General features: G+C 42.5%; 3 protein-coding genes, 1 long non-coding RNA gene and 1 other non-coding gene across 6 annotated transcripts; 3 read left to right on the top strand and 2 right to left on the bottom strand.

The window, feature by feature from the left end:
* Nucleotides 1–137: 137 nt before the first annotated feature.
* Nucleotides 138–6,715, bottom strand: cops6 (COP9 signalosome subunit 6). The gene is made up of 10 exons (XM_071458426.1): nucleotides 6,559–6,715; nucleotides 4,029–4,150; nucleotides 3,773–3,904; nucleotides 3,447–3,535; nucleotides 3,288–3,350; nucleotides 3,135–3,182; nucleotides 2,925–3,039; nucleotides 1,902–1,994; nucleotides 1,541–1,641; nucleotides 138–626 (listed from the first exon to the last, which is right to left on the bottom strand). The coding sequence occupies exons 1-10, from the start codon at nucleotides 6,603–6,605 to the stop codon at nucleotides 486–488; spliced, it is 951 nt and encodes a 316-aa protein (XP_071314527.1). The 5' UTR covers nucleotides 6,606–6,715; the 3' UTR covers nucleotides 138–485.
* A 148-nt stretch (nucleotides 6,716–6,863) lies between these two features.
* LOC139606325 (F-box/LRR-repeat protein 12-like) lies at nucleotides 6,864–10,107 on the top strand. Its single transcript, XM_071458421.1, has 3 exons — nucleotides 6,864–7,029; nucleotides 7,165–7,240; nucleotides 7,944–10,107. Exons 1-3 carry the CDS (start codon nucleotides 6,929–6,931, stop codon nucleotides 8,985–8,987), a joined length of 1,221 nt encoding a protein of 406 aa, XP_071314522.1. The 5' UTR covers nucleotides 6,864–6,928; the 3' UTR covers nucleotides 8,988–10,107.
* LOC139606329 (uncharacterized) lies at nucleotides 8,701–24,018 on the bottom strand. The gene is made up of 4 exons (XR_011684603.1): nucleotides 23,109–24,018; nucleotides 22,434–22,518; nucleotides 20,442–22,322; nucleotides 8,701–8,841 (listed from the first exon to the last, which is right to left on the bottom strand). It is a non-coding gene; the product is annotated as an uncharacterized lncRNA (long non-coding RNA).
* Nucleotides 11,094–15,890, top strand: aurkb (aurora kinase B). Of its 2 annotated transcripts, XM_071458423.1 has the most exons (9): nucleotides 11,096–11,216; nucleotides 12,171–12,209; nucleotides 12,376–12,457; nucleotides 12,538–12,583; nucleotides 12,707–12,895; nucleotides 13,768–13,906; nucleotides 14,035–14,183; nucleotides 14,318–14,492; nucleotides 15,282–15,890. In XM_071458423.1, exons 1-9 carry the CDS (start codon nucleotides 11,211–11,213, stop codon nucleotides 15,453–15,455), a joined length of 999 nt encoding a protein of 332 aa, XP_071314524.1. In that variant the 5' UTR covers nucleotides 11,096–11,210; the 3' UTR covers nucleotides 15,456–15,890. The 2 variants fall into 2 exon arrangements, with proteins under 2 accessions (XP_071314526.1, XP_071314524.1); XM_071458425.1 differs by lacking the exon at nucleotides 12,171–12,209 and having other exon boundaries at nucleotides 11,094–11,216.
* trnal-aag (transfer RNA leucine (anticodon AAG)) lies at nucleotides 16,400–16,481 on the top strand. Its single transcript has one exon. It is a non-coding gene; the product is annotated as a tRNA-Leu (tRNA).
* Nucleotides 24,019–24,703: the final 685 nt, after the last annotated feature.

Below are 24,703 nucleotides of genomic sequence, written 5' to 3'. Positions count from 1 at the left end.
CCTCTCCACGTAGCTGACTTTCATAGGCTCGTTTAAAAGTGCAAGTCTGACATTTTTATGAGCTGTGAGTTTTGTGTAGTTACTGTAATGTCTATACTATTATAATAGTTTAAGCTTCAAAAGAAGAAGAGTCAAAGTCCCATGAAAAAAATCAGCAGATCATTTATTACATACAGAAACATGAAACAATAAAACAAACAGGGTAAAATAATATAATGTTCATGTACAGTGGATTCATTTATGTGCATTCCCGAGAGTGAGTTGAGCCATTTTGTACATATCTCTTACTGATTGGTGTAATTAAGTGCTTTTAGATACACTTGTGGTTGAAAATGGTAAACTGGTTTGAAAGCTACTGTTGGTGTAAGAATTTTTGTCTTTGCTAACCAAAACACAAACAAACCAAAAAAAAAAAAAACCCAAAGACAAAACAGAGAAAAAGAAACTGCAGTGCTTGTTTGTCTCTGCCTCGGCCGACTGCCAGCTCAGAAGAAGAGTCCTCTCATCCTCCGGCCGATGCCCTGTCTGTCGTACAGGACGTTGAACTTGTTGATGAACTGGTTCATACTGTTGCAGGTCTTGGTGATGGTGCCTAAGTAGGCCATGAGGCCCACGTCGTTACATTGCTGCAGGGAAACCAGAGGCACAGTTACAGAGAGCGTTTGTTTGGCAGTGCAACTCGGATCCACTGCAAACAGTGACCATAATATAATCATGTTTAGCTGACTAATATTAACACAAGGGATTAAGGAGAGTGGATTATAGTGAAAAAAAGTATCTGCATTGTTCAGTGGTGTTCTGCGCTGACTTTCTGGTAATATTCTATATTTTTCTTATTGTAGACAAATGATCTGTGTGCCCAAAGCCTGGGAGTTTATTCCCCTGTGCCATAGACCTCAAGTCTGTCCAAGACTATTAAGAACAGATTCACAAGTCTCTCTGTTGTTGTTTATTTTAAATCAATTCCACATACACCGTCCTGCAACTGAAAATACTCACTAGGGCACCAAATGTGTATCAATCCACAGCTGAAAATAGTCCCAAACAAATACAATATTAACTTTTGTTTGAGTGATGTTTGTTAAAAACAGTTGTTTTAGGAAATTAACTGAGTCTCTACTGAAAAATGAAACTATATATAGAAGCTCCTGTAAGTGCTTTTTTGCTTCCCTGAAAATGCTTCTGGGAACATTTCTGAATTATGCTAACACTACGTTCTAAACTCTGTCCAGTGAAATAGACAGCACAAGAATCATGTTTATTATTACCTGTAAACCAATCACATTGTAATACCCTGATCTCAGAGGCAACAGTGAACACACCAACCCCACCCTCTGTATTGTTCTTGTTTTATCGAATATTGATATGTTAAAAAATCCCAAATTAGGAGTCCTGCATTGTTGGTTTTGGTATTTTTTGATAATAAGAAAAATGTAGAATAAGACCAGTTTGATCCCTTAACATCTGGTATTTTAATGAAAAATCCCCATGCATTAGGGCTCTTCTTTAAATTTGTCAGTGGGGCATAAAGTTTGCTTACATCGTAGAAGTCCGTTTTGAATTTCGTGGTGCTGAGGACCGGCAGTCTGTGGCACAGGGCATTCGCTTCTCTAAGGATCTCATGGTTAAATGGCACCTCTCCTATGGTACAAGGAAACAAACAGAAGAGAGAAAAAACAAAAGTTGTAAAGCACAGTTCACTAAAACGGCAAGGTAAGAAGATGCTGTAAAGATGCTATCAAACAGGCGCTTGTAATTTTGGAGGTCTGTTCGAGGGGCCTCCCCTAATGGCGCAAAAGTGAGGAGAGGAAACATCTCATTTAAAAACAGCTGTTTTCCAGACTTATTTTCACATTCTTTGCTCTCACTGCCTCATCAACAGGGCCTGTCAGTCCTCTCACCTGCTTCCACGGCCTTGACGTACTCTAGAATGATCTTCACCCGGCTGTGGAGCATCTTTATCGCACTGTGCTGGGCTATAAGGTGTTCAGCAACTAACAGAGACACAAAATATCAGAGTTTAAAAACCTTTTCAGACAGGATTCATTTTTTCATACAGCATGATTTGAAGTTGGGACCTTTCTTTAAGAATACACCGACGGCATTTCTATTGAGTTGAGTGTATTTTTTTCATTTCTTTGTGATATAAGCATGCTGATTGTCAGTATATATACATTTATTTTCTACTGGTTTATTACTCTGTAAAGACTTAAATTGCTTTTATATGAGACTGCTCTAAATGTGACAGTATTCACAACATCTCTGTAATTATAATGACTTATTTACATGGAATAACAGAGCGTGTAATATGCTTCATAATTATAAAATTTAAATGAAAAAATAAATTCACTTGTTACACATTAACTTAGGAAGTTTTGCTATTTTTTCTTTTGTCAATAATAATTCGGGGTGTTTTAGTTATTGCAGGTCTACATAATATCTTTATTACATCAAGAACTGATACCAGTGTCTGGCAGAAAATTCACTGCATATACACTGAAGAATTAGACCTCAGACTCAAGAGATGCCAGAGTCTCCCACACTGTCCCTCCAGAAAGAAATTAATTACAGTTGTATTGAAAACAGCCTGCAGAAATGAGTCCTTTGGTTGCAGCAGCTTATGTAACTGAATACATCATATCACAGCCCAGAGCCTGGACTAATGCACTGCTGCTTGACCAAATCAGTGTTTTCTGTCTTTAGTTTGAATGCAGAGCCTCTTCATACTTTATCCACAAATATTCAGTACAACATATTAAAAACATAACTTCTGAAATTTAACAAATCCTAACATTAAGAAACTCCACCAGTATCTTAGTTAGTACCAGCTGGTTGAAGCCTATGGCTGTTATGGAGTACTGTTATATAAACAGTCTTTAAAAACAAGTGAAAAACAAGCAGTGGTGACAGTTTGGTTGACACACCTGTTGAGTTTTCTCCTGTGCCAGTGGCTGTCATTCGAGCTACGTGGTCAACACCGATTCTCTCTGCTTCCTCTGTGGCCAGAGTGTACGTCAGCTCAGCAAACAACATGGTAGCCTGGGCAAAGAAAAATTAAATTAAACTATCCTCTTTGAGAGAGTGGGTCACTGCACCGGAAAAAATATGATGATGATATTAGATATAAGCAGTACCTCGCCATTGATGATGTCAATTACAGATTCATAAACACTAACAGGAAGCTGAAAGGAGAAAGGATGCGTTGTTTAGAGCAGCTGTGTCTAATACAAAACTGTGCTATTGTCTCATTCTTTCAGGAAAAAAAAAAAAAAATCACAGCAACTCACGTCAGTGTGTTTGGTCATTGGGTTGAGCTTGAGGAAGAGAGGGCTCTCAATGATCTCACACACCTGGAGAAGGACCGGGAAATGACAGTAAGAAAAGTTAAGAGGGTTAAGGGGTTAAGGGCATCCACTGTACATATTGCACCTTTAACTTGTGCCCACCTGCTTATGAATGTGAATATCTGATTGGTCGGGGGGACCGCCTGTGGTGTACCAACCCAAGAACTCCATGTCTTTGAAAACCTGTTTGACTGAGAGATAAGATGAAATATTACATGGGTATTTTCATTACCAAAATTAAGTCCCATCTCGAAACACAAGCAACGAGCAGAAGACATGTAACTTTTGTTCTGTGTTTTCTTTGGATTCTTACGCCAACAAGGGACTAACATGCTGGCTGCACGGAATTTCATAAAAATGAGTCATAAAACAAAGTAAACACACTAACAGAAATCTGTTCTTGCCCATGACACATACACACAACTTACATTGTTCTTCCTTGGTGTAATAATACTCCTTGTCAATATGCACTCGTTCATCTATGGTGTGAGACAGCAACTCGAAGGAGTTCATCACCTCAATGTTTCTACCCTCCTGCTTGCCGATCAGGGCTCCGATCACTGAGCAGGAGAAAACACAAAATGAACAGCATCTGCTATGATTATCTGTTTTATTACACTCAGAGCAACAATAGATGAGATACACACCACTCTAACACAAGCCATTTCTCATTCTCATACATACCCTGCATCGGTCGTCCCTCCTGTGAGCGGATGCGTATCCAGTGGTCGGATATGTTGAGGATAACCAGAGGGTGCAAGGCCACGGAGACACTCCCGGTTACCCCTGAGGCCATAACACTGGGGCTGGCTACAGTCACACAGAGACACAAACAAGAGGGGCTTCAACTCAGTAACTATGACAATACTGCAGTCAATTAATGAATTATTTGGCAACAAAAGAATTCAAACAATTGTTGGCTACAGCTTCTCAAATTTGCAGCTTTTCTTTCTTTTATATAAATGCAAATTGATTCACTTTGAATTTTGGACCTTTAGTCTAACAGAACAAGACATGTGAGGAAGTCATCTTGTGGTCTGGGACCTTGTAAGGCACATATTTTACTATTTCATTCAATTTTATAGACAATGAATTAGTTAATTGGGAAAAATAATCAGATTCATTTATAACAAAAATAAATGAAAAACAGAGTCAGACCAATAAACCAGCAGGCTGATATTAGCTTATTACACATATATTCTCTTGCCATATACATCAGCTGATCAGTAAAGGAGAACTGCCAATGATAAGTCTGCAGCCATTTAGAAACATTGTCTCACTGACAGAGTTTTCCTCGAAACAGAGCACTGACAGGTTTATTTTTTAATGGCAGAATGTCTACAAACATTTTATAATGAGTTAAGTGGGGCACTCGATGATGTGCTCAACGCTAATATCTAATTACTCATTATAATACTTATAATAAATAATGATCAAACTAATTATTTCCCCTTAATCAGTGTTCTGCTGCCATTTGACATACTGCTGGAAAAAGATACCCATAACATAGTCAGCAGCATAATCCTAGATAACCAGAGCTAACTAACTTGATAACTAGATAACCAGATCTATTCAAATTCTAACTTGAACTCCCCCTCCACTCAAATGTGTTTTCCTTCTATTTCTTGTTCATTCAGTTGGATGTTTGACCCTCGCTGTAGAGAATGATGATAACACCAGAAGGCTGTTTTCACATTCAACTGGTGAGGGAGGACAGTTTCTCTGCTCCCCCTGCTCTCTCTCTCTCTCTCTCCTTTGTGTGCATGTATGGTCTTGTCTCTCTTTCCCTATGCATGAATATGTGCAAATGGCGTACTTGACTTTGCCTTGCGTATTTGTTTAGTCTGTTCTATTATTAGATCACCATGCTATAAAGGAGGAGGTGTGGCTCAGTCTGTTTGTCTGTCCCAACAGATCATATTCTTCATCTATGTTTACAATCTATCTATAATTTTGTCATCCTTGTTGTCTATACTGTAAATCTACTGTTGCTCTGTCCTGTACACAGGATAACTACTGTGTGTGTGTCTGTCTGGGAAAGGAATACGTCCTTTGTTGCTCTCATTGAAGATTCATCCATTTTTCCCCCAATTTAAGGGTTTTTCCTTATTTGATTGTTGGACCTAAGGCCAGAGGATGCTGCATGGTAGACAGACTGTAAACCCCCTATAGTTTTATAAATTAAACTGACTTGAGTGTATAGCCTCAGTTGGTATTTTATTAGGTACACTGAACCGAACCTAATGCGGTCTAATACAACAGCCCTGCAATAAATTCTCCGTCATGAAGGTTGTGATGTTCAATTCACCACCAACTGCTGCCTTCATACAGTTGAATCAACATCTCTACAAGAGTTTCAATAAAAACTGAGCATTATAACCTTCATGAAGGAGGATTTATTGCAGTACTTTGTATTAAACTGCAATAATTTTAACTAGTTGACCTAATAAAATGCCAACTTAGTGCCATTTGAATCATTTGTTGACATCCCAACTGGTGCAGCCACTTGGTCCAATATGCATCTTACAAATGTGGGATGTGGAACCCTAAAGCCTCCAGTGCATGCACGTACATGCACACATACATTGAGAAAGGACTTTATAGTGACCTAGACATTTTGTGTCCTTTGGATTAACTTTTAAAATGAACATTATTTTCATAGACTAAAGGTTTTTAGATAGGGGAGAATAGATGATAATTTAAACATTTTTAATAGGGCAACAGAACTTTTTTGTGGAAAAGCCTGCCCGACAAGGGTTAATATTCAAAGCAGTGTATTTCATATGTCTTGAAATGTGCCTTGGGGTTCTTTAAATACGATGAACATGCAGATATACCGGTTCATCTCATGGACAGAGGGCGTCCAAGACCAGCCCTATTTTGAGACTGGGTTGTTGTTATAGCTTGGTAGTGAGAGATTTTCCTCCAAACTGTATATGCTGATGGATTTAGGGTTTTCTTACCGATGAAAACTGCACTAAGAGATGAGAGGCGAAGTGATCAAACATCCAAAGTGATGGATTTGTTGACAGCATTTACAGTAGATTTACTTTACGTTAACCCGCTTACATCAGCCAGTCCGCTACCTGCCACCTTTAAAACCACAAACACAGCTCTGCCGGCCTCCCACAACACAAATGTACAACATATGCCACAATCTGCACACAGGCCAGTGTTGATATCGGGCAGAAATTGTGAAATAAGTGAGAAATACTCGCCTGCCCCATCCACTTCCATCCCTCCACCATTGCTGGTCGCCATCTTGTCCGGTAAATCGCGCAGGCGCAGTGGAGTGTTCACCTAACGAACGTTGGGCGATACGTCGGCACAGTAGGAAAATGTAAAATTAGCGCTACCACATAATTATTGTCATAAATTTGACAAACTTTTACAAGACGCATTGCTGCTTTTGCCAGAGACAAGCCATGCTGCGTGTAAAGAAACATATTTGATTTAACCGAGAAATAACCACTAGGTCCTACAGTCAATGGGCAGCTGTTTCCTGGGGGTTGCTGTTTTGGGCGCAACCTGTGTGCGCCGGGATATCAGTCCGTGTCGAAGGTTTAAAGAGTTTTGTTTACAAAATGGAAGAATTTAAATGCTATAATCTGGACTACTTTCCCGAGAACATTTTAATTGATGTGCTGTCGTTTCTGAGCGTACGTGAGCTGGTTAGAGCTGGAAGGTAAGAGAAATGTAACTTTGCTGACCAGTGTTTTACCAGTTATTCGTATTGTGAAACAAAACTCTGCCAGCTTTGCCTTTGTTCTGACTCAAGTCACACGGTGAAGTTTTTGTTGTGTTTTGCGGTGTTTTTTAGAGTGTGTAAGAGATGGAAACGTCTTGTGAAAGACCAGAGACTGTGGAGACATGTCGATCTGACTACATGGAAAGGGGTAAGTTATTTACAGTGGGGCTTTACCCTTTTCCTTTTAATTTATCTTTTCATACAGTTGGTGGTTCTTCTTTTGGATTATCATAGCCACAAAACACGTCCACAATAACAAAAAAAAAAAAAAAAAAAAAAAAATAGCCATACAAAACATACAGTTACTACGTGAAATAAAATGTTCTAATAGCAACAACTTCACCAGTTTCTTTGTTGATAAAGAGGAAAAGGCTGAGAGTCTATGAAAACTAAAACCAAGTCAAGAATATTGGTGTAATCAGGACCAGATGGTTAAACTGTGACAGTAACATCATGTCAGTGACAAAGTCTGCAAGCTACCAGAGGGATCAGAAGACTGATGTGTAACCATCAAAACTTATCCACACCCTCATTCATTTAGGTCTCACCTCAGGTCTTTAAAACCAGTTAAATATCCAGAAGAAAAACTTCAGGCACTCATCATTATCCACCTTGCATTAATTCCTTTAATTTGAAGTGCAATGTTTTATGCAGTAATTCTGTTTTAATGCATTATGTTTAGCACTTTAACATCTTTGTGTGTCTTGCCATTGGCCTCTATTAAAGTAAACGCAATTACATATGGGTTGTGTGTGTTTCTGCAATTATTGACAGAAACTCTCTCTTTTGCCTCCCATCCCCCAACTCTCAACACACACACACATATTTGTGGAATGTCCACTGTGTCTAAGGTGACATCCCGCATGCTTTGGGTCCTGCTGCGTCAGTACCTGGGTTGTGGACTAAGGTGCCTGCGGCTGCGTGGTTTGCTGCTCTCTGCCCGAGGCGGCAGCTTTCTCTCTGAGTCTTGGCTCAAAGCTTTGGCCACAAAGTGCCCTCGCCTGAGTAAGCTCTATCTGTTGCATGCAGACCTGAGAACCCTGCCCAGTTGCCAGCTTCTACCTCCACCTTTGCAAGTGCTGGAGCTGCATGGTTGTGAGCTGCCTCGCGGCTTTTTCAACCAGACGTTGCCTACTTCACCTGCCCAAGAAAGACCAGAAGCCACATCCAGTGTTGGTGCTCAACAGCATGGGCAGAATCAGAAAGGAAAACAGCTTGGGTCTCCATCAGGGATTGCTATTCAGACGTTAGTCCTTAACAATGTGCCCTCTTTCACGGACCAGCACCTGCAGAATCTGACATCATGGGAGAGGCTCAGTCGACTGGAGCTGCGCGACACCTTTCGCGTGACAGCCAACGGGCTCAGGAGCTGTGCTGCCAAGGACGGCATCTGTGGTGTGGAAGGGCTTTCCAGACTCAAGTTTCTGGAAATAGGTATCACTGGACGGCAGGGCTACCAGTCACAGATGGCCTCCCTGGGGCTAGGGGCAGGATGGCTCGGACTGGAGGAACTGAGCCTTGGTGGTAAAGAGGTGGGTCCCGGTCTACTCTGTGCCAGCCGTCTGAAGGACCTGAAGCGTCTGCGCCTGTGGGCCTGCACGCTCAGCGAGATGCAGATAGTTCGGAGCTGCCGTATGCTCCGCGGACTCCAGCGGCTGGAGTTTTTGGATGTGAGCTTCCAGCCTCGGCAGTGTCCACCAGTGTTGGAAGGGGAGGGTGGTGGTGAAGAAGAGCAGGACAATGAGGAAGCTGCAGGTGGAGATAGCAACAATGATGAGAACAAGACACTGGATGTGAATGATCCTATACCAAGTGTGCGCCGCTCACTGGCTGTACTGCTGCCATCCTGCACACTAGTTTTCACTAACTGCTCTGTTCAGATTAATGCAGACTAAAGTGGCCAAAATGGTTAAAACTGGCTTACTATATATTTAGTAATCACATATAAGCCAGCTCCAGAATGCTACATATATGTTTTCTAACAGATTTTCAGACCTTCATGTCAACAAAATTGAAAAAAAAATCACTGACAAACAACTACTGCATAATACTGGTGAAATCAGAGTAAACTCTAATTAATAGTCCAACTTGTCTCCTTTTCCAGCCTTTTAAGACTGTTTTCCCCTGAATATTTTTGAATCTGCCAACTTCAGTAGCCAGTGGATGAATATCAGGTGTCAACTTTGCAACTTTAGATCTGTGGCTTGAATAAAATTTGAATAGAATCTTTTAATGTAGCTTTGTATTGTGATATAGCATTTTATGGAAAACCAAATGAGAAAATCTCTATGAATAAAATAACTAGAAGTTAATCTAGTACATTAAAAACAGCTGACAAATTAAGGTACTTCCATTATCTTGATGAAAAAGTTGCTCTTTACCTCACAGATCCAGACATATTGAAGTTAGAGCTACTGAATAAAAAAATGTCAATATTGGCAAATTTATATGGTCTCACAGTTTTTATTGTCCGTGTCGTTAGGCTGTGTGTTCTAGGTGAATGAGTGGACAGTCTTAGCGGGCACATGTGAACAAGATTAAGTTTTTATCAGTCTTTTAGACTCTGTGATACAAAATGACACAAAATATGGAACCGTTACTTCTAGACTTTAAACATGTAAGCAGGTGTCGGCTACAAAGGCAGAGAACTGAAACATACTGCTGGCAATCCACCTGTTTCCTGTTCTTTAACTCCTTTACAACAATGTATACATTCAGACAAAATATCGGTTACAAACAGATGTTTGGCTCTTGTGTTACAGAAGAACAGCATACCATATTTAAATTCATCTTTATCAAGTTCCAATCCCCCGTCTTTTCCAATTTCTTAACCTATATGCTTTTTAGAAATTATGAAATAAGAATGTTAATTGTAAATGTCTGTTGATTGTGTAACGGAGAGAAAACATGGAAAATGTGCATCCTTGACATGAATTGCCATTTAAAGCACAGGTATAGATGTTTGAAAACTTAAATGAGAAACTGTTTTGAATAAATTTATTTTGAACAAATAAATCCTGGGTTGTCATTTGTCTTTTTATGTTGTCATTTCATTTAATAGAATGATTCTCTGAAAACATCATTAAAGATCTTTGTTTTGAATGACAGACTGATTTTTCAATATATTCGGTGGTTTATCAACAAGTTTATACATATCAACTTGACAAAAAACAACTTAACAGCATATATTGTAAATGGGGAAAAGTATACATTTAACAGTGTTAAGATATTATTAAGGTGAAGTTGAGTTTATCTTGTTCACAAATCTGTGATCTGAAACAAAAGGCTGTAGTTAGTGCTGGAACGATTAACTGTTTAATCAAAAAGTTGATTGGCAGAAAATATATTGCCACTAATTTGGATAGTGAATCAATCATTTGAGTCATTTTTCATTGAAGAAAATAACTTTCACTGTTTCCAGATTCTCTAAAGTAAGGTTGCTCTGTTCTTATTTATTTTGTATCATTGTAAAAGATGAAAATCTTTGGATTTTGGACAAAACAAAACATTTGAAGATGTCACTTTGTGCTCCGAGGCAGTTATTTGATTTATCGTGAACATAACTGGTAGATATATGATTTTTTAAATTCATTGCAGCCCCAGATGTTTTCACTATTAAAAACATCTTATGTTATGGTGAAACACCAGGTTTTTGTGATCATAGTAGTCAGGCAGAGAAGTAATGGGAGCATGCTGTCAAAGGACATTATGGACAAAAGGGGTCATGATAGGGAAGCTTAGATTTGAAACTTCACAGTTGACGAGCAGAACCATGTTAATTCAGCTTACAAAGGAAATGTAATCGGCGATAGGGTTTAGTTTATTTGGCCAGGCCTCCAAAGAAAACAATAATATACCATAAACACCGTGAACACTTCACTGCTGTAAAAAAAAACAGGAAGGGAAGGCGGGTCAATATCCGAGTAGCGTCGGTTTTCACCAATCACACGCATTCTCTTGCAGCGATTCTGACCAATGGGAGCCGTGAATATGAGGCACACCGACCAATCGCGTTCGAGAAGGCTGGCTTTTTGAAAACGTTGGCGGCCGAGGACGTTCAAAAATAATACGACGGGGCTTTACACACCGGAAAGTTAACACTCGGTATCTTCATTACGATGCAGGTAATTTGGCATTTTATTTGTTTGGTAGCGGGGTTGGACTGGGCAGCAATTGGGAACCCTGAACGGCTTCTCTAAGTTGTGGCGGTTTTTAGCTAGGTAGTTAGCGTTAGGTTTGCCAGCTACCGTATTGGGCTAACTTACATGTAGCCTAACGTCGCGCTAACTTGAGTTCAAAATAATAACAGTGTATAATATGTGTACACGAAAGAGGATAAACATGAGTGCCTTTATTTAAAGTAAATCAACTCACGGTTTTGAACTTAAGTCTATGTTTCAGTCGCTGCATAGACCCGCAAACAAGGCAAAGGCTTTAACTGTGGCCTTAGCGTAACTGAACCCTTTTCATTGTTTAACTACAGAAACTCGACTTAAAACATGTTTACTGTATCTATAAGAACGACGTAAATCAAAGCCTAATTATGATAATACTGTGGTGATAAATCATGTTTTGTATTACACATAAACTATTGTAATTAAAATTGCATGATAAATGACTAAAATAACCTAATCTGATGTAGTGACATACTGAAAATGTACATTGAAATACCAGACAAGTAGCAAGCATAGTCTAAAGCAGTCTAAGTCCTGAAAGGTGTTTCGTCCAAAGTGGATATAACAGTTCAAAATGTCTTCCCTCTTCTTGGCACCAGAAGCAGCTGAAGATGTGTCTAAGTGAATCACTAATAAACAGGGAAAGTAGTTTAGTCTTGCTGCCAGTCAGCCATCCTGAGTCTAGGCAGGAACAACTAAAAGAATGTGTGCCACCTTGACTATTATCAGTTTGAGGATCTATTTCCTCAACACCCTGCTTGCTATTCATATATCGGGCATTGTCTAAAATAAGTAACATAACTTGAAGCTTTAAAAAAAAAAAAAGTCTGAACGACAAGACACACAGAGTAGCTCAAATGTACGGTAAGTTAATTGGAGCTGTGTATATTTATTTCTTTACAGAATAAGGAAAATTATGAGCCCAGAGGTTTCCAAAGACCGGTAAGTAGTAACATGTCTAGATTTGCCCACATAAATAGGCATATCAAATTCAGCATTGGTTGATGTGGCATCAAAACATAAAAAATCAGTATTTCTCAGTCTTGAAGATTATTGTCAATAAAGCACTTACTACCTGCATTTTTGTGTTTTTGCTTTTGAATATCAGTTTGCAACCCCGAGCATGGTGGCAGGCCCACAGCGTGTTCAGGTGAAGCCAGGAGCAGAGACAAACAGAAATGCTATCACAGGTAACCTCTATCTCCTCATGCTCAGATACCATATAAACCTCAGGAAATCTGACTGTTGTTGATTGTATTGTTATTTTTAGGCCCTGGGAGAGAGTGTGTTGGCTCATCCTCCAGTTCAGCTTCAAAGTAAGTGTACTCACTAGTACCTCTCCAGTTGTGCAATGCTATCCTGTTCTGTTTTTGTTCACGTGACGGCCTCTACTATTTGAAAGGTTAACACCAGAATGTCCATCCTTGCACTTTCTACAGGAAAATTACCATCGACGACTTTGACATTGGTCGACCACTGGGGAAGGGCAAGTTTGGTAATGTTTACCTCGCAAAAGTAAAGAAGCTGCAGGCTATTGTGGCGCTGAAGGTGCTGTTCAAGTCACAGATGGAAAAAGAGGGTGTGGAGCATCAACTCAGGAGGGAGATCGAGATTCAGGCCCATCTCAAGTTAGTATCCTGAGAAAAAAAAAAAAAAAAATTTGTCATCTGTTGTGAGTTGGTGTTTAGCTACATTTGGCACACATGCTGTACATTCTTGTATGTCCTGTGTATCTTGAGCAGTCTCTCCACAAGTTTGTGATTATATGATCGTATTAATAAAGAGTAAAGAGAGTACTTGGGCAGCTTAACCCAGGGCAAAACATCTTAGTTTATACATTACCTGGCAGGCTATTTACTACTGTCCTCTGCTATTTTACAGGAACATTCATCAACTTCTCACATTTGTCTGTCTATTGTACAGGGTGTCAGAAAAATGCTAGTTTAATTTGTGCTTCACAAGTTTACTGCGAATTACAAGTTGAAACTATTGCTGTAATGTGTTACGTGAATTATTTTTTGCAAATTTTAATGGTAGGTTAACCCATGAGATGCCAGGTTAGATGCATGTAAAATGGTATGATGGTTATCTTTGCTCTTTAAATAGGCAGTAGCATTGGCATTTCAATACACATTTTCTGCAGTTCATCACAATGTAACCATAACAACCATGCAAAATACTCTTCAGGACTGCTTCAGCAGAGTAACTGTTGATTCAATTCTGAAATACAGATGGTGTCTTTGTGACATTGTCTAAATGACTCGAGTGGAAATGTTGGCTCAAGATTAACGATAAATGCTCATGTTTTCATTGGTGTAACTGTCAATATCATAGATTGGGTGGATCCAGATTAACATTCATTCAACTCTTCTTCACACAGCTTGGTCAAATAGGGATTTTGATCTTGTGCTATGATCACACACTTTAAATATCTTAAGCTTGGTTTTTGAAATACAGTTCACAACACACTACCTCAAAATATACTCTATATTCTCCTCAGGCACCCCAATATTCTGCGTTTCTACAATTACTTCCACGATCGCAAAAGGGTGTTCTTAGTGCTTGAGTATGCCCCACGTGGAGAAATGTACAAAGAGCTACAGAGATGTGGAAGATTTGACGACCAGCGTACTGCCACAGTAAGAGATTAACCAAATTAGTTCACTGTATCCTAGGCAGTTTACTGGACTTGATTGTCTTACATTGCTTGTATTGTGTGTTGACATTTTGTTGTCATAATTCAGTGCAAACCTCTCTAAATTTGCAGTACATGGAGGAGATATCTGATGCGCTCATGTATTGCCATGAGAAGAAAGTGATTCATCGTGACATCAAGCCAGAGAATCTGCTTCTCGGCTATCGTGGAGAGCTGAAAATTGCTGATTTTGGCTGGTCCGTTCATGCACCTTCTCTAAGGTAAGGAACCATAGTGTCAACGCACCACTAGGCCCTGTTAAAAACAGCTCTCTGCTGCTGAATGCTGTCACATGAGTCTGTTTATTGCTGCTTCTCTGCCGTCCCTGTTCACCTCTTGTTTGAAACCTTCCCAGACGTCGCACCATGTGTGGAACACTGGACTACCTCCCTCCAGAGATGATTGAGGGACACACCCACAGTGAGAAGGTGGACCTGTGGTGTATTGGGGTCCTCTGCTACGAATGCCTAGTTGGCAACCCACCTTTTGAAACTGCCAGCCATTCAGAAACATACAAAAGAATTATGAAGGTTGGTGTTTTTTTTGGGTGTCTAATACACTTAGTTGGACAAGAAATTGTTTTCTCAGCTTCTGTAAAGTCTGGAAGACCCTCAGCCACTTCCATTCTGCGATATGTGAGAAGAACCAAAGAGAATATTCAAGGTTCTTCACAACATCGGAAGAATTTTTTATTTTTTATTTTATTTTTTGTGTCCCAACAAACTTTGTTGCTGTGTTTCCAGATCCTAGCAATTACTTTGAGTACAACATTATCATAACCAATAGAAATAATGTCCAAAACGCCAAAAATAAGACCCAAGTTTTGAATTATCTTTTTAGATTAACCATCTGCAAACCGACAGTAAGTAATTCATCAGATGTTGACCACTGGGATGAGTACAACATGGCTAGAAATGTGATTCACTGACAATCAATTCATCCCTTTTAAACAATATTTTTGGAAATTGGAAAAAAACATTTGGTCTTCATACTATTTTCATCTACATATGTTTTTACTCTTCAGTAATTTTAGGAAACTTCCTAAGTTTCAAACAATGAACCCTGAACCACCCTAGACCATGAACTGAATGCCTAGTTTTTGGCACTAATTATGGTATCTCAGGCATCAATTAAAGCTTAATACAGTATTTTTTTTCTTTTTTTTAAAGTAAGGTATCTATTGTGCCTTGCATCTCAACAACTACGACATACAAGTATTTTTCCTAGGAAAGTGAATTAAAACTTCAATAAAGGTTTTAATGTTTTTACTGCAACATTCAGTGTCATTTCATTAGTAAATACCATCTTGCTATTTGCAGGTGGACTTGAAGTTCCCCAAGATCGTCTCAGAGGGCGCACGGGACCTGATTTCCAAGCTGCTTCGCCACAACCCCATCGATCGCCTCTCGCTACAGAGTGTCATTGACCACCCGTGGGTGCGAAGCAACTCTCACCGGCTCCTACCCCCATCCTACCCTGCCAAGAAATCTTGAGCCCACCTGATCAGCCTGCTTACGCCCTCTGAGGGGTGTTTTCTCCTCCACAAGAGACTCTGGGCCAGCATGTTTTGATTTCACTGCTATGGGCTTCAAACTGCCATTATTCCAGCACATTTTATGATGGGCATACATGCATACACATTTTTATGTGTTGTACAGTGTGGTGTCATTATCTATGTCTAGTTATTTGCCTTAGAGGTGTTTGTATTTTTACTGTCATTTCTTTTCTGACACTTTTTAAAATGGACAAAACTCTGTTTTGTATTTTTGTATCTGGTGTTGACTCCAAAGTACTGCTATTAGGCTGTCTCAAGATGAATATATTAAATAAGTAGTTTAAGGTGATCTGTTTGAGGGATGAGGTGCAAAGCATGTTTTATTTACCCTCAAGTTGTACTTCAAATGTCTAATAAATATTATGAAAGGGTGTCTGAGCATCTGATGAGTAATTATTAAGTAAAGGAGTTGGTTACACAGTATATCATTAGCAAAACCTGCTGTGGTCTAATACAAAGGCGCCCTGCAATTATAATTTTATGAAGGTTATATTCAGTTTTTGTTGAAATCGTTTACAAAGGCGTTTGTTCACATGTATGGTCGGTTTGGGGGCTGCAATTCAGTCTGTGGTGCTGTTGAATTATATTGATAGGTTTTTAATATTTTATCAGTCCTGTATCAATGAGATTATGCTAAATATCAAGTTTAAAAGCAAAACTGGGTTATTACGTCAGGGAAGGTAAAATCTATTGCAGATTTAGCAAGGTCTACCTACTAAAGAGGGAACTCTATGTCATGAAATGATTTCATAAAGTAAGTCACTAACCAGTATACATTGTATACATGTTTATACGAGACTACTGCTGGTAATAGTAGTAATATTAGTTTATCATTGACGTATTTTACCTTAACAAAGCAAATTGACAGCTGTGTTGTCACCCGGTAGCGTGGCCGAGCGGTCTAAGGCGCTGGATTAAGGCTCCAGTCTCTTCGGGGGCGTGGGTTCGAATCCCACCGCTGCCAGCACTTTTACTCTTACATTATATTTTGTAGTTAAGTGTCAAAGATTGGCCGCCTGTCTTCACTGAAAGCTTATGTTGTCGGTGAAAATCTGACGAGATCATACACTGAGCGGCCTAACATGCTGTGTAATGTGATATGTTCGGTTGACCGTTATTATGACCGTAACAATTATGGTAACTAATTGGTATTAATTCGTTCTGGATGGCCATCAGTATTTTGTCGAGAGATAGAGCCGAGGAAACACAAATTACACGATAACTTGAAATGGTTTTAAGCAAATGTGGATGTAAATTGTTGCATTCAAACGCAAGAGGGAGCTAAATGATCATAACGGTTTTGGTTAAAGCTCTTCCGGTTTATTTGATGACGTATTTTTTCCTTCCGGTTCAAACCTACTTCGAAGTTCATGAACCACAACCATGAATTTTAAAAAAAACATTAAAAGACCTGGATGCCGGATCTAAAAATGGCGCCCATTCAGTTCAATACAAGTTGCTCGTCTGGCGCATACGCTGAAAAAGTTTCTGGCTTCCGGGTTACTTCCGCGTTGTGCGGCCCATAGAGACTGCGCAGTAGTGTCTCTCCCATCATGCCTTTGGGCGATGAGAACGAGCGAAAAACATCCTCGATCTGGCGCTGCGCGTTCACGAGCGCGTTCATTGTGTGCACATCCTCCTAAACTTTGATTTATCAGTCAAAAAACTGTTGCTGAGTGACTCTCAGGAAAATGGAGACAACAAACATTTACAAGGTCTTTCACCTGCATTTATTTAGAATCAGAATCAGAATCAGAATCAGTTTTATTGCCAAGTATGTTTTATTAGGTTTGTTATTCTGAGTTTACTGTGTGTGCATTCACCACTGGAAGTGATCACACACTCATCAACCTCATATCATTGTACAGGCTTTATATCGGAGATGAATTCAAGATGTTGCTGACTGAGAAGAAGAGTGCATTGAGGTGAGGGATCAAGGTGGAGCTGCAGAGGAGCAGACTCAGCTGATGGAGATTCACGCCCACAGATCAATTCTTTAAATCATATGTCTGGTAATTTCCATTGAGTTGTATTGATATAAGACACAGACGGTAAAACAAGCTGCTGCCACTGCCCCAGACAGACAAAGTGACAGAGACGAGGAAGTGACGTCCTCACTGAACGAGCCCGATGGCTGGGCGCGAGGCTGGACAGCCCGACCCCCAGGCGGCCCTGCGCCCAGCCATCGGGCTCGTTCAGCCTCGCGCGAGGCTGGACAGCCCGACCCCCAGGCGGCCCTGCGCCCAGCCATCGGGCTCGTTCAGCCTCGCGCGAGGCTGGACAGCCCGACCCCCAGGCGGCCCTGCGCCCAGCCATCGGGCTCGTTCAGCCTCGCGCGAGGCTGGACAGCCCGACCCCCAGGCGGCCCTGCGCCCAGCCATCGGGCTCGTTCAGCCTCGCGCGAGGCTGGACAGCCCGACCCCCAGGCGGCCCTGCGCCCAGCCATCGGGCTCGTTCAGCCTCGCGCGAGGCTGGACAGCCCGACCCCCAGGCGGCCCTGCGCCCAGCCATCGGGCTCGTTCAGCCTCGCGCGAGGCTGGACAGCCCGACCCCCAGGCGGCCCTGCGCCCAGCCATCGGGCTCGTTCAGCCTCGCGCGAGGCTGGACAGCCCGACCCCCAGGCGGCCCTGCGCCCAGCCATCGGGCTCGTTCAGCCTCGCGCGAGGCTGGACAGCCCGACCCCCAGGCGGCCCTGCGCCCAGCCATCGGGCTCGTTCAGCCTCGCGCGAGGCTGGACAGCCCGACCCCCAGGCGGCCCTGCGCCCAGCCATCGGGCTCGTTCAGCCTCGCGCGAGGCTGGACAGCCCGACCCCCAGGCGGCCCTGCGCCCAGCCATCGGGCTCGTTCAGCCTCGCGCGAGGCTGGACAGCCCGACCCCCAGGCGGCCCTGCGCCCAGCCATCGGGCTCGTTCAGCCTCGCGCGAGGCTGGACAGCCCGACCCCCAGGCGGCCCTGCGCCCAGCCATCGGGCTCGTTCAGCCTCGCGCGAGGCTGGACAGCCCGACCCCCAGGCGGCCCTGCGCCCAGCCATCGGGCTCGTTCAGCCTCGCGCGAGGCTGGACAGCCCGACCCCCAGGCGGCCCTGCGCCCAGCCATCGGGCTCGTTCAGCCTCGCGCGAGGCTGGACAGCCCGACCCCCAGGCGGCCCTGCGCCCAGCCATCGGGCTCGTTCAGCCTCGCGCGAGGCTGGACAGCCCGACCCCCAGGCGGCCCTGCGCCCAGCCATCGGGCTCGTTCAGCCTCGCGCGAGGCTGGACAGCCCGACCCCCAGGCGGCCCTGCGCCCAGCCATCGGGCTCGTTCAGCCTCGCGCGAGGCTGGACAGCCCGACCCCCAGGCGGCCCTGCGCCCAGCCATCGGGCTCGTTCAGCCTCGCGCGAGGCTGGACAGCCCGACCCCCAGGCGGCCCTGCGCCCAGCCATCGGGCTCGTTCAGCCTCGCGCGAGGCTGGACAGCCCGACCCCCAGGCGGCCCTGCGCCCAGCCATCGGGCTCGTTCAGCCTCGCGCGAGGCTGGACAGCCCGACCCCCAGGCGGCCCTGCGCCCAGCCATCGGGCTCGTTCAGCCTCGCGCGAGGCTGGACAGCCCGACCCCCAGGCGGCCCTGCGCCCAGCCATCGGGCTCGTTCAGCCTCGCGCGAGGCTGGACAGCCCGACCCCCAGGCGGCCCTGCGCCCAGCCATCGGGCTCGTTCAGCCTCGCGCGAGGCTGGACAGCCCGACCCCCAGGCGGCCCTGCGCCCAGCCATCGGGCTCGTTCAGCCTCGCGCGAGGCTGGACAGCCCGACCCCCAGGCGGCCCTGCGCCCAGCCATCGGGCTCGTTCAGCCTCGCGCGAGGCTGGACAGCCCGACCCCCAGGCGGCCCTGCGCCCAGCCATCGGGCTCGTTCAGCCTCGCGCGAGGCTACTCCCCCGACTTACTCCCCCGACTTACTCCCCCGACTTACTCCCCCGACTTACTCCCCCGACTTACTCCCCCGACTTACTCCCCCGACTTACTCCCCCGACTTACTCCCCCGACTTACTCCCCCGACTTACTCCCCCGACTTACTCCCCCGACTTACTCCCCCGACTTACTCCCCCGACTTACTCCCCCGACTTACTCCCCCGACTTACTCCCCCGACTTACTCCCCCGACTTACTCCCCCGACTTACTCCCCCGACTTACTCCCCCGACTTACTCCCCCGACTTACTCCCCCGACTTACTATATAGGCTCAAATTAGGGTCAAATGATTTTGAGCTTGTAAAGCCATGTTTACTAATAATTCCAATGTTTGCAGTTGTAAATAAATCTTTGTAAAGTTGTAAAATACATCTGCAGGAGAAATATAAGTTTGTGTATGTGAAATCGGTTGTGCTTGTGGTGAAGAAATTGCGATCTGTTCAAAAAATACTGTGATCCAAAACTCGACATATGATCAGTGGTGGGGTTAAAAAAAGACATAGTGAAAGAAGAAACGCTTGGCGATGTCTGTTTACAGATACTGAGTAGAAAACTGTAAACCTCAGCACGCAACATTTCCAGTGTGAGACACTGTCGAGTCTGAACTTTGATCGTAACTCGACTGTGTGGGAACTTTTGTGTGCAGAGTTTTACAGTTTTCTGCTCTGTTGCGGTACACAGATGTCGACAAAACCATTTCTTCTTTTACAGCATCTTTGTCTAAGCTCAACACTGATCATTTGTTCATAGTTTTGATTCACATGGTCTTTTTTTAACAGATACAAGTCTCTTTGACACAAGCACAATTCTTTCACATGCAGAAACTTGAATTTCTAATTCAGATTTATTTTACTGGTTTACAAGGTTTGATTTACAACTACAAACTTAGGAATTATTTGTGAACATCACTTTACAAGTTCAAAATCATTTGGACCCTAATTTGAGCCTATATATGTCTGGGGTGTAGTTACGCATGACTTACCATTTCTTGCTGTTTGTGAGGGGCCGTCAGGTGTGGTCCTGGCTGGAGGTGGGTGCTGGCATCCCTATGAAAACACATAATGTGACTGCATTAAATAAATTTACTTTCCATTGCAGGGCAAGCAAGCACATTATAAGCAGCTCTTCTTTTGACCATCAAATGTCTTTGAAGCAATGTCAGGGCTTAAGAACATAAGATTTAGCATTTGTCCATTTAATACATTTACTAGTTCAAGCACAACCAGCTAAAGTAACATTTAATAGTAGCTACAACTAACAGAGTTTGTTGGACCCTGGATGTTGTCCACAGTCCCATGGAGGGTGGAGGTAGTGACAGTTTCTTCTCCCATTTGTTACAAACATTAGCTGCCAGGTCATTACATCTTTATTTTCCACAGACTCTTATTAGATAGATACAGCAAACAGTTGTTACTGAGTAGATCCTCACTACTTAATTATATCGCAATAAGTTCCTTAAGAACTAATCAGCTGCTTACATGCATAAATGTTAAAATGATATTCTGTTTAATACATTCATTTTTAAGTCGTCATCATTAATGCATCAGAATATAATGTGGATGTAAATACTTGCTTGGAAACAACTGATTTGTTGTGAAGAACTCATTGTGATATAATGAAGTAATGAGGAACTACTCAGTAACCACTCTGATTCATTTTACTGTAACAGTGTAAACTGTCAAAACAACCTCAGTATGCTGATGGATGTCACTGTAGTTTATAAGACAGTTCTGCTGCAAGGTGTCACAAAACCTCTAAGAAAGTCTAACAAGAGTCTAGTAAGAGTCTAACAGTGGGAAATAAAGATGCAGTGTTCTGGCAGCTTCCACAGCCTCATGTTTGTGAGACATGGCAGGAGAAATCTCTACTTACAATCTCCACAGGACTGGACAACATTAGGGTCTTACTGTCAAATAAAGAACATATTTGTAGTTTTGTAGTACAACTCGTTACGTCTCATAAGTGTAAAACAGAATGAAGTGCAACAAGGTTTGTATTTGTAAAAGGAAAAACGAGACTTAGTTAAGAACACTGAACAAATGACATTAGAGATGAGGTAACACAAAGACAATGACAGTAAGTGCTGTTGTCAACATCTGTGAACAGAGACGGTACAGAAAGCTGTAAACCTCGGAGCCCAAATTTCCACCAGTGTGTAACACTGAAGTAGCAAGTGGCATTTTGACCCTATTTTTACACCTGAGTCTAACAAAACAGTGACAGTCCAATCACAAAGCAGAGTCCTGTCAGAGGGCAGGTGGCTCTGTTGCCTGGAGATCCTGAAAGGTGCAGTCGATTTTCAAGATGGACGACAACACAGGCTTGAAAATCAACTGCACCTTTAAGGATCTGCAGGCAACAGAGCCACCTGTCCTCTGATTGGACTCTGCTTTGTGATTGGACTGTCGCTGTCCAATCAGATTCAGATGTGAAAATAGAGTGAAAATTCTAATTGTAACTTCAAAGTCACACACACTGTGTGGGAACTTTGAGCTCCAAGTTTTACAAACAGTTTTCTGCTCTGTCTCTGTTCACAGATGTTGACAAACGCACTTCTTTCACTGTGTCTGTTTTAGCTCAACTCTAATGTGATCTGTGGAGTCTTTTATTCTCTCTTCTACACAAGCAAAACGGCTTCACATGTACAAACTTAAATTTCTCATGCAGATTTATTTTACAAAGGTTGATTTCCAGCTACATTTGGAATCATTTGTGAACATCACTTTTCCAAGTTCAAAATGCTTTTGATGCTAATGTGAGTCGATACAGGAATAGGGTGTAGTCATGGCAACAACTTTCCATTTCTCGCTGGTTGTCAGGGGCCATAGGGTGTGGTACTGGGCTGAGGTGGACTCTGGCATCCCTACGAAAACATGCAATTATACCAAATAAAATAAACTGTCCATTGCAGAGCATTTGAGGCAGCTCTTCACAAAACAATGCTGAGTAAATCTTTTACTCAAGATTTACTTACCATTATTAATTCTGTCTGCTGCAAGTTACGCAGGAATCTCCCATCAGGTTCAAAGGTCCCACTGCAGATACTGTTGACAGGAATCCTGTAAAGATTTGCAGAAGTTTCCCTTTGAGTGAAATAAAGACATTTAATGGTCGCTTCAGCTGTTATCTGTTAGCTGTTGCTAACCTAGATACACATTTTCACACCACAGCGACACGGTTTGTAAACAGGAGACAGCATTGCAGCTGAAAAACCTGAAAAACAGACAAACATTAAAGCGGCAGAAAGACATAAATGCAACTTCCGGTCAGTAACTTCAGAATAAAAGCACAGCGGAAACAGAAACAGGAAATAGAGTGCGATTCTACCCAAAAACGATCGTCACGTGATCTTTTAGCTAAATCGCAACTCACATATAATTTCAGCGTTTGTAAATCTGAAATAAAGATGAGAAATTCAGGTTTGAAGAGTCTGATTGGACAAGTGACAGGTTAATCACTGTCCAATCAGATTCAGTGCGACTTCAGTGTCACACGCTCTGTGGGAACTTTGAGCACCCAGTCTTCTGCCCCGTACCTGTACACAGATGTTGACAAACAAAACAAGGACCAATGCTCTTATCAATTCATTTTCACCATGCAAGTGACTCATCTCCCTGATCGAAAAAACTCAAAGCCTCAGGAGACTCACCTGTGGCAGCAGGTAGTTGATCTGGACACCGGCATGAGGAGGAAGCGGTACCCGGTGTGTGGCTGCCTCACCGCGGCCTGTTGCTGCAGCCTCGGCGTTTGGTGCGTGTTTATAAAGGAGAAATGGCGCGTTCACGGCCCAGTACCCGTATGTGCGCAGTGTATAAAAGCAGGAGCCTGACACCTGCTCGGGTTCTGCCCTGCAGGTCCCGTTTCCTGTTCTCCCGACTTCAGAAAATGTACAAATGATTCCTGCGTTTGTTTGTTCCCCAGTTTATTCTTCTTATGCTGTTGTTCATATGACTCCGGCAAAGAGTCTGAGCCCAGAAATGCGTATTCTGACCAGTTTTGTGGCTTAGTCTCATTAGCACAGGAAAGAGTAAACCAGCAAACATGAAGTTCAGAAAAAAAAAACGCCAAACAACAAAGACAGCACCACCTGCAAGTGACACAAAATCCATGAACCTGAGCTGCAGCATGAACTGCAGCAGGACATGAAGGTAAAAGACCAACAGCTGCTGTCCATGAGGTTCAAATGGATAAATAATTATCACAAGTCAGAAATATACAGTTCATGCATTAGAAAGCAATTATGGTTAAATTAAAGGCTTAAATGTTACATATGTTATTACTGAGCCAAAGGACAGTTAAATCACAAAGGTCACTGACTTCCTCTAACATCAGCCATTGTGTTTTCCATTAAAATATCCATTAAATGTCAGAAGTGACAAGTGAAAATGTGGAATCCAGGAATTGTCCCTTTTTTAAATGGAGTCCCCCCCCCCCCCATATTAAGAGTCAATGAGTGAAAATGATTAACAACAGAAAAAACAGTCTCTGGAAGTATAAACTTGCTTGCAAAAAAAAAAAAGTCTAAGGTTTGCTCTCATCAGTCAGGCTGCTGCAGTTAAACAGCTGATTTAGCTATTAGCCTCATCAACAAGGCTAGAGAGCCCCACTGTTGCTGATCAATTGCACCAATCACCAGAAAAAATTCCTTGTATGTGAAAACATACTTGGCAATAAAACTGATTCTGATTCTGATTCTGAAATTACTTTGAGCCACTGGGGTAAAATAAATTACCTCACAAACCCCATAATCGACCAGTGTACACCATAACAGGGCTCATCCAGATCCAGATTTTACATTGGAAAGTGTAAAAATTGGAAACATTACTTTTGTTCTAAGAACATTACACATTTTAAGATTCTCCCTTTTGTCTCTAACTTTCAGTCACAGAGCTGCATGTTCACAAGTATTGACCAAACTGTTCTGAGGCACAGGAATAAGAAATGTGAATTATTAAATAAGGGTCAGGTTCTCCATTACATGTAGTCTGTAATCGTAATATAGCGTTTCATCCTCAAAGCACCTGGTGCAGAAAAATAAAACTGAGCTCATTATGGAGGCCTGTAGGGGCCTTTATTCAAATTATCATGTAAACTTGAAAATTAGATGTAATTTTTCACACATGCATGTATCCCAGGATTACACAGGACTTGATGAATAAGAACAAAGCAGGAGAAGCGATCAGCAGGTTGCATTTGAAAATATTTAATCTTTGTAGTTAGTCAGGTGTGAGTGGTTGTAGTTGA

Source organism: Trachinotus anak, unplaced genomic scaffold, assembly GCF_046630095.1.
Source record: "Trachinotus anak isolate AG129_WGS33_773 ecotype Australia unplaced genomic scaffold, CSIRO_AGI_Tana_v1 ptg000021l, whole genome shotgun sequence".
NCBI lineage: Eukaryota > Metazoa > Chordata > Actinopteri > Carangiformes > Carangidae > Trachinotus > Trachinotus anak.
The sequence above is the reverse complement of the archived record's forward strand: the minus strand, read 5'-3'. Positions and strand labels throughout refer to the sequence as shown.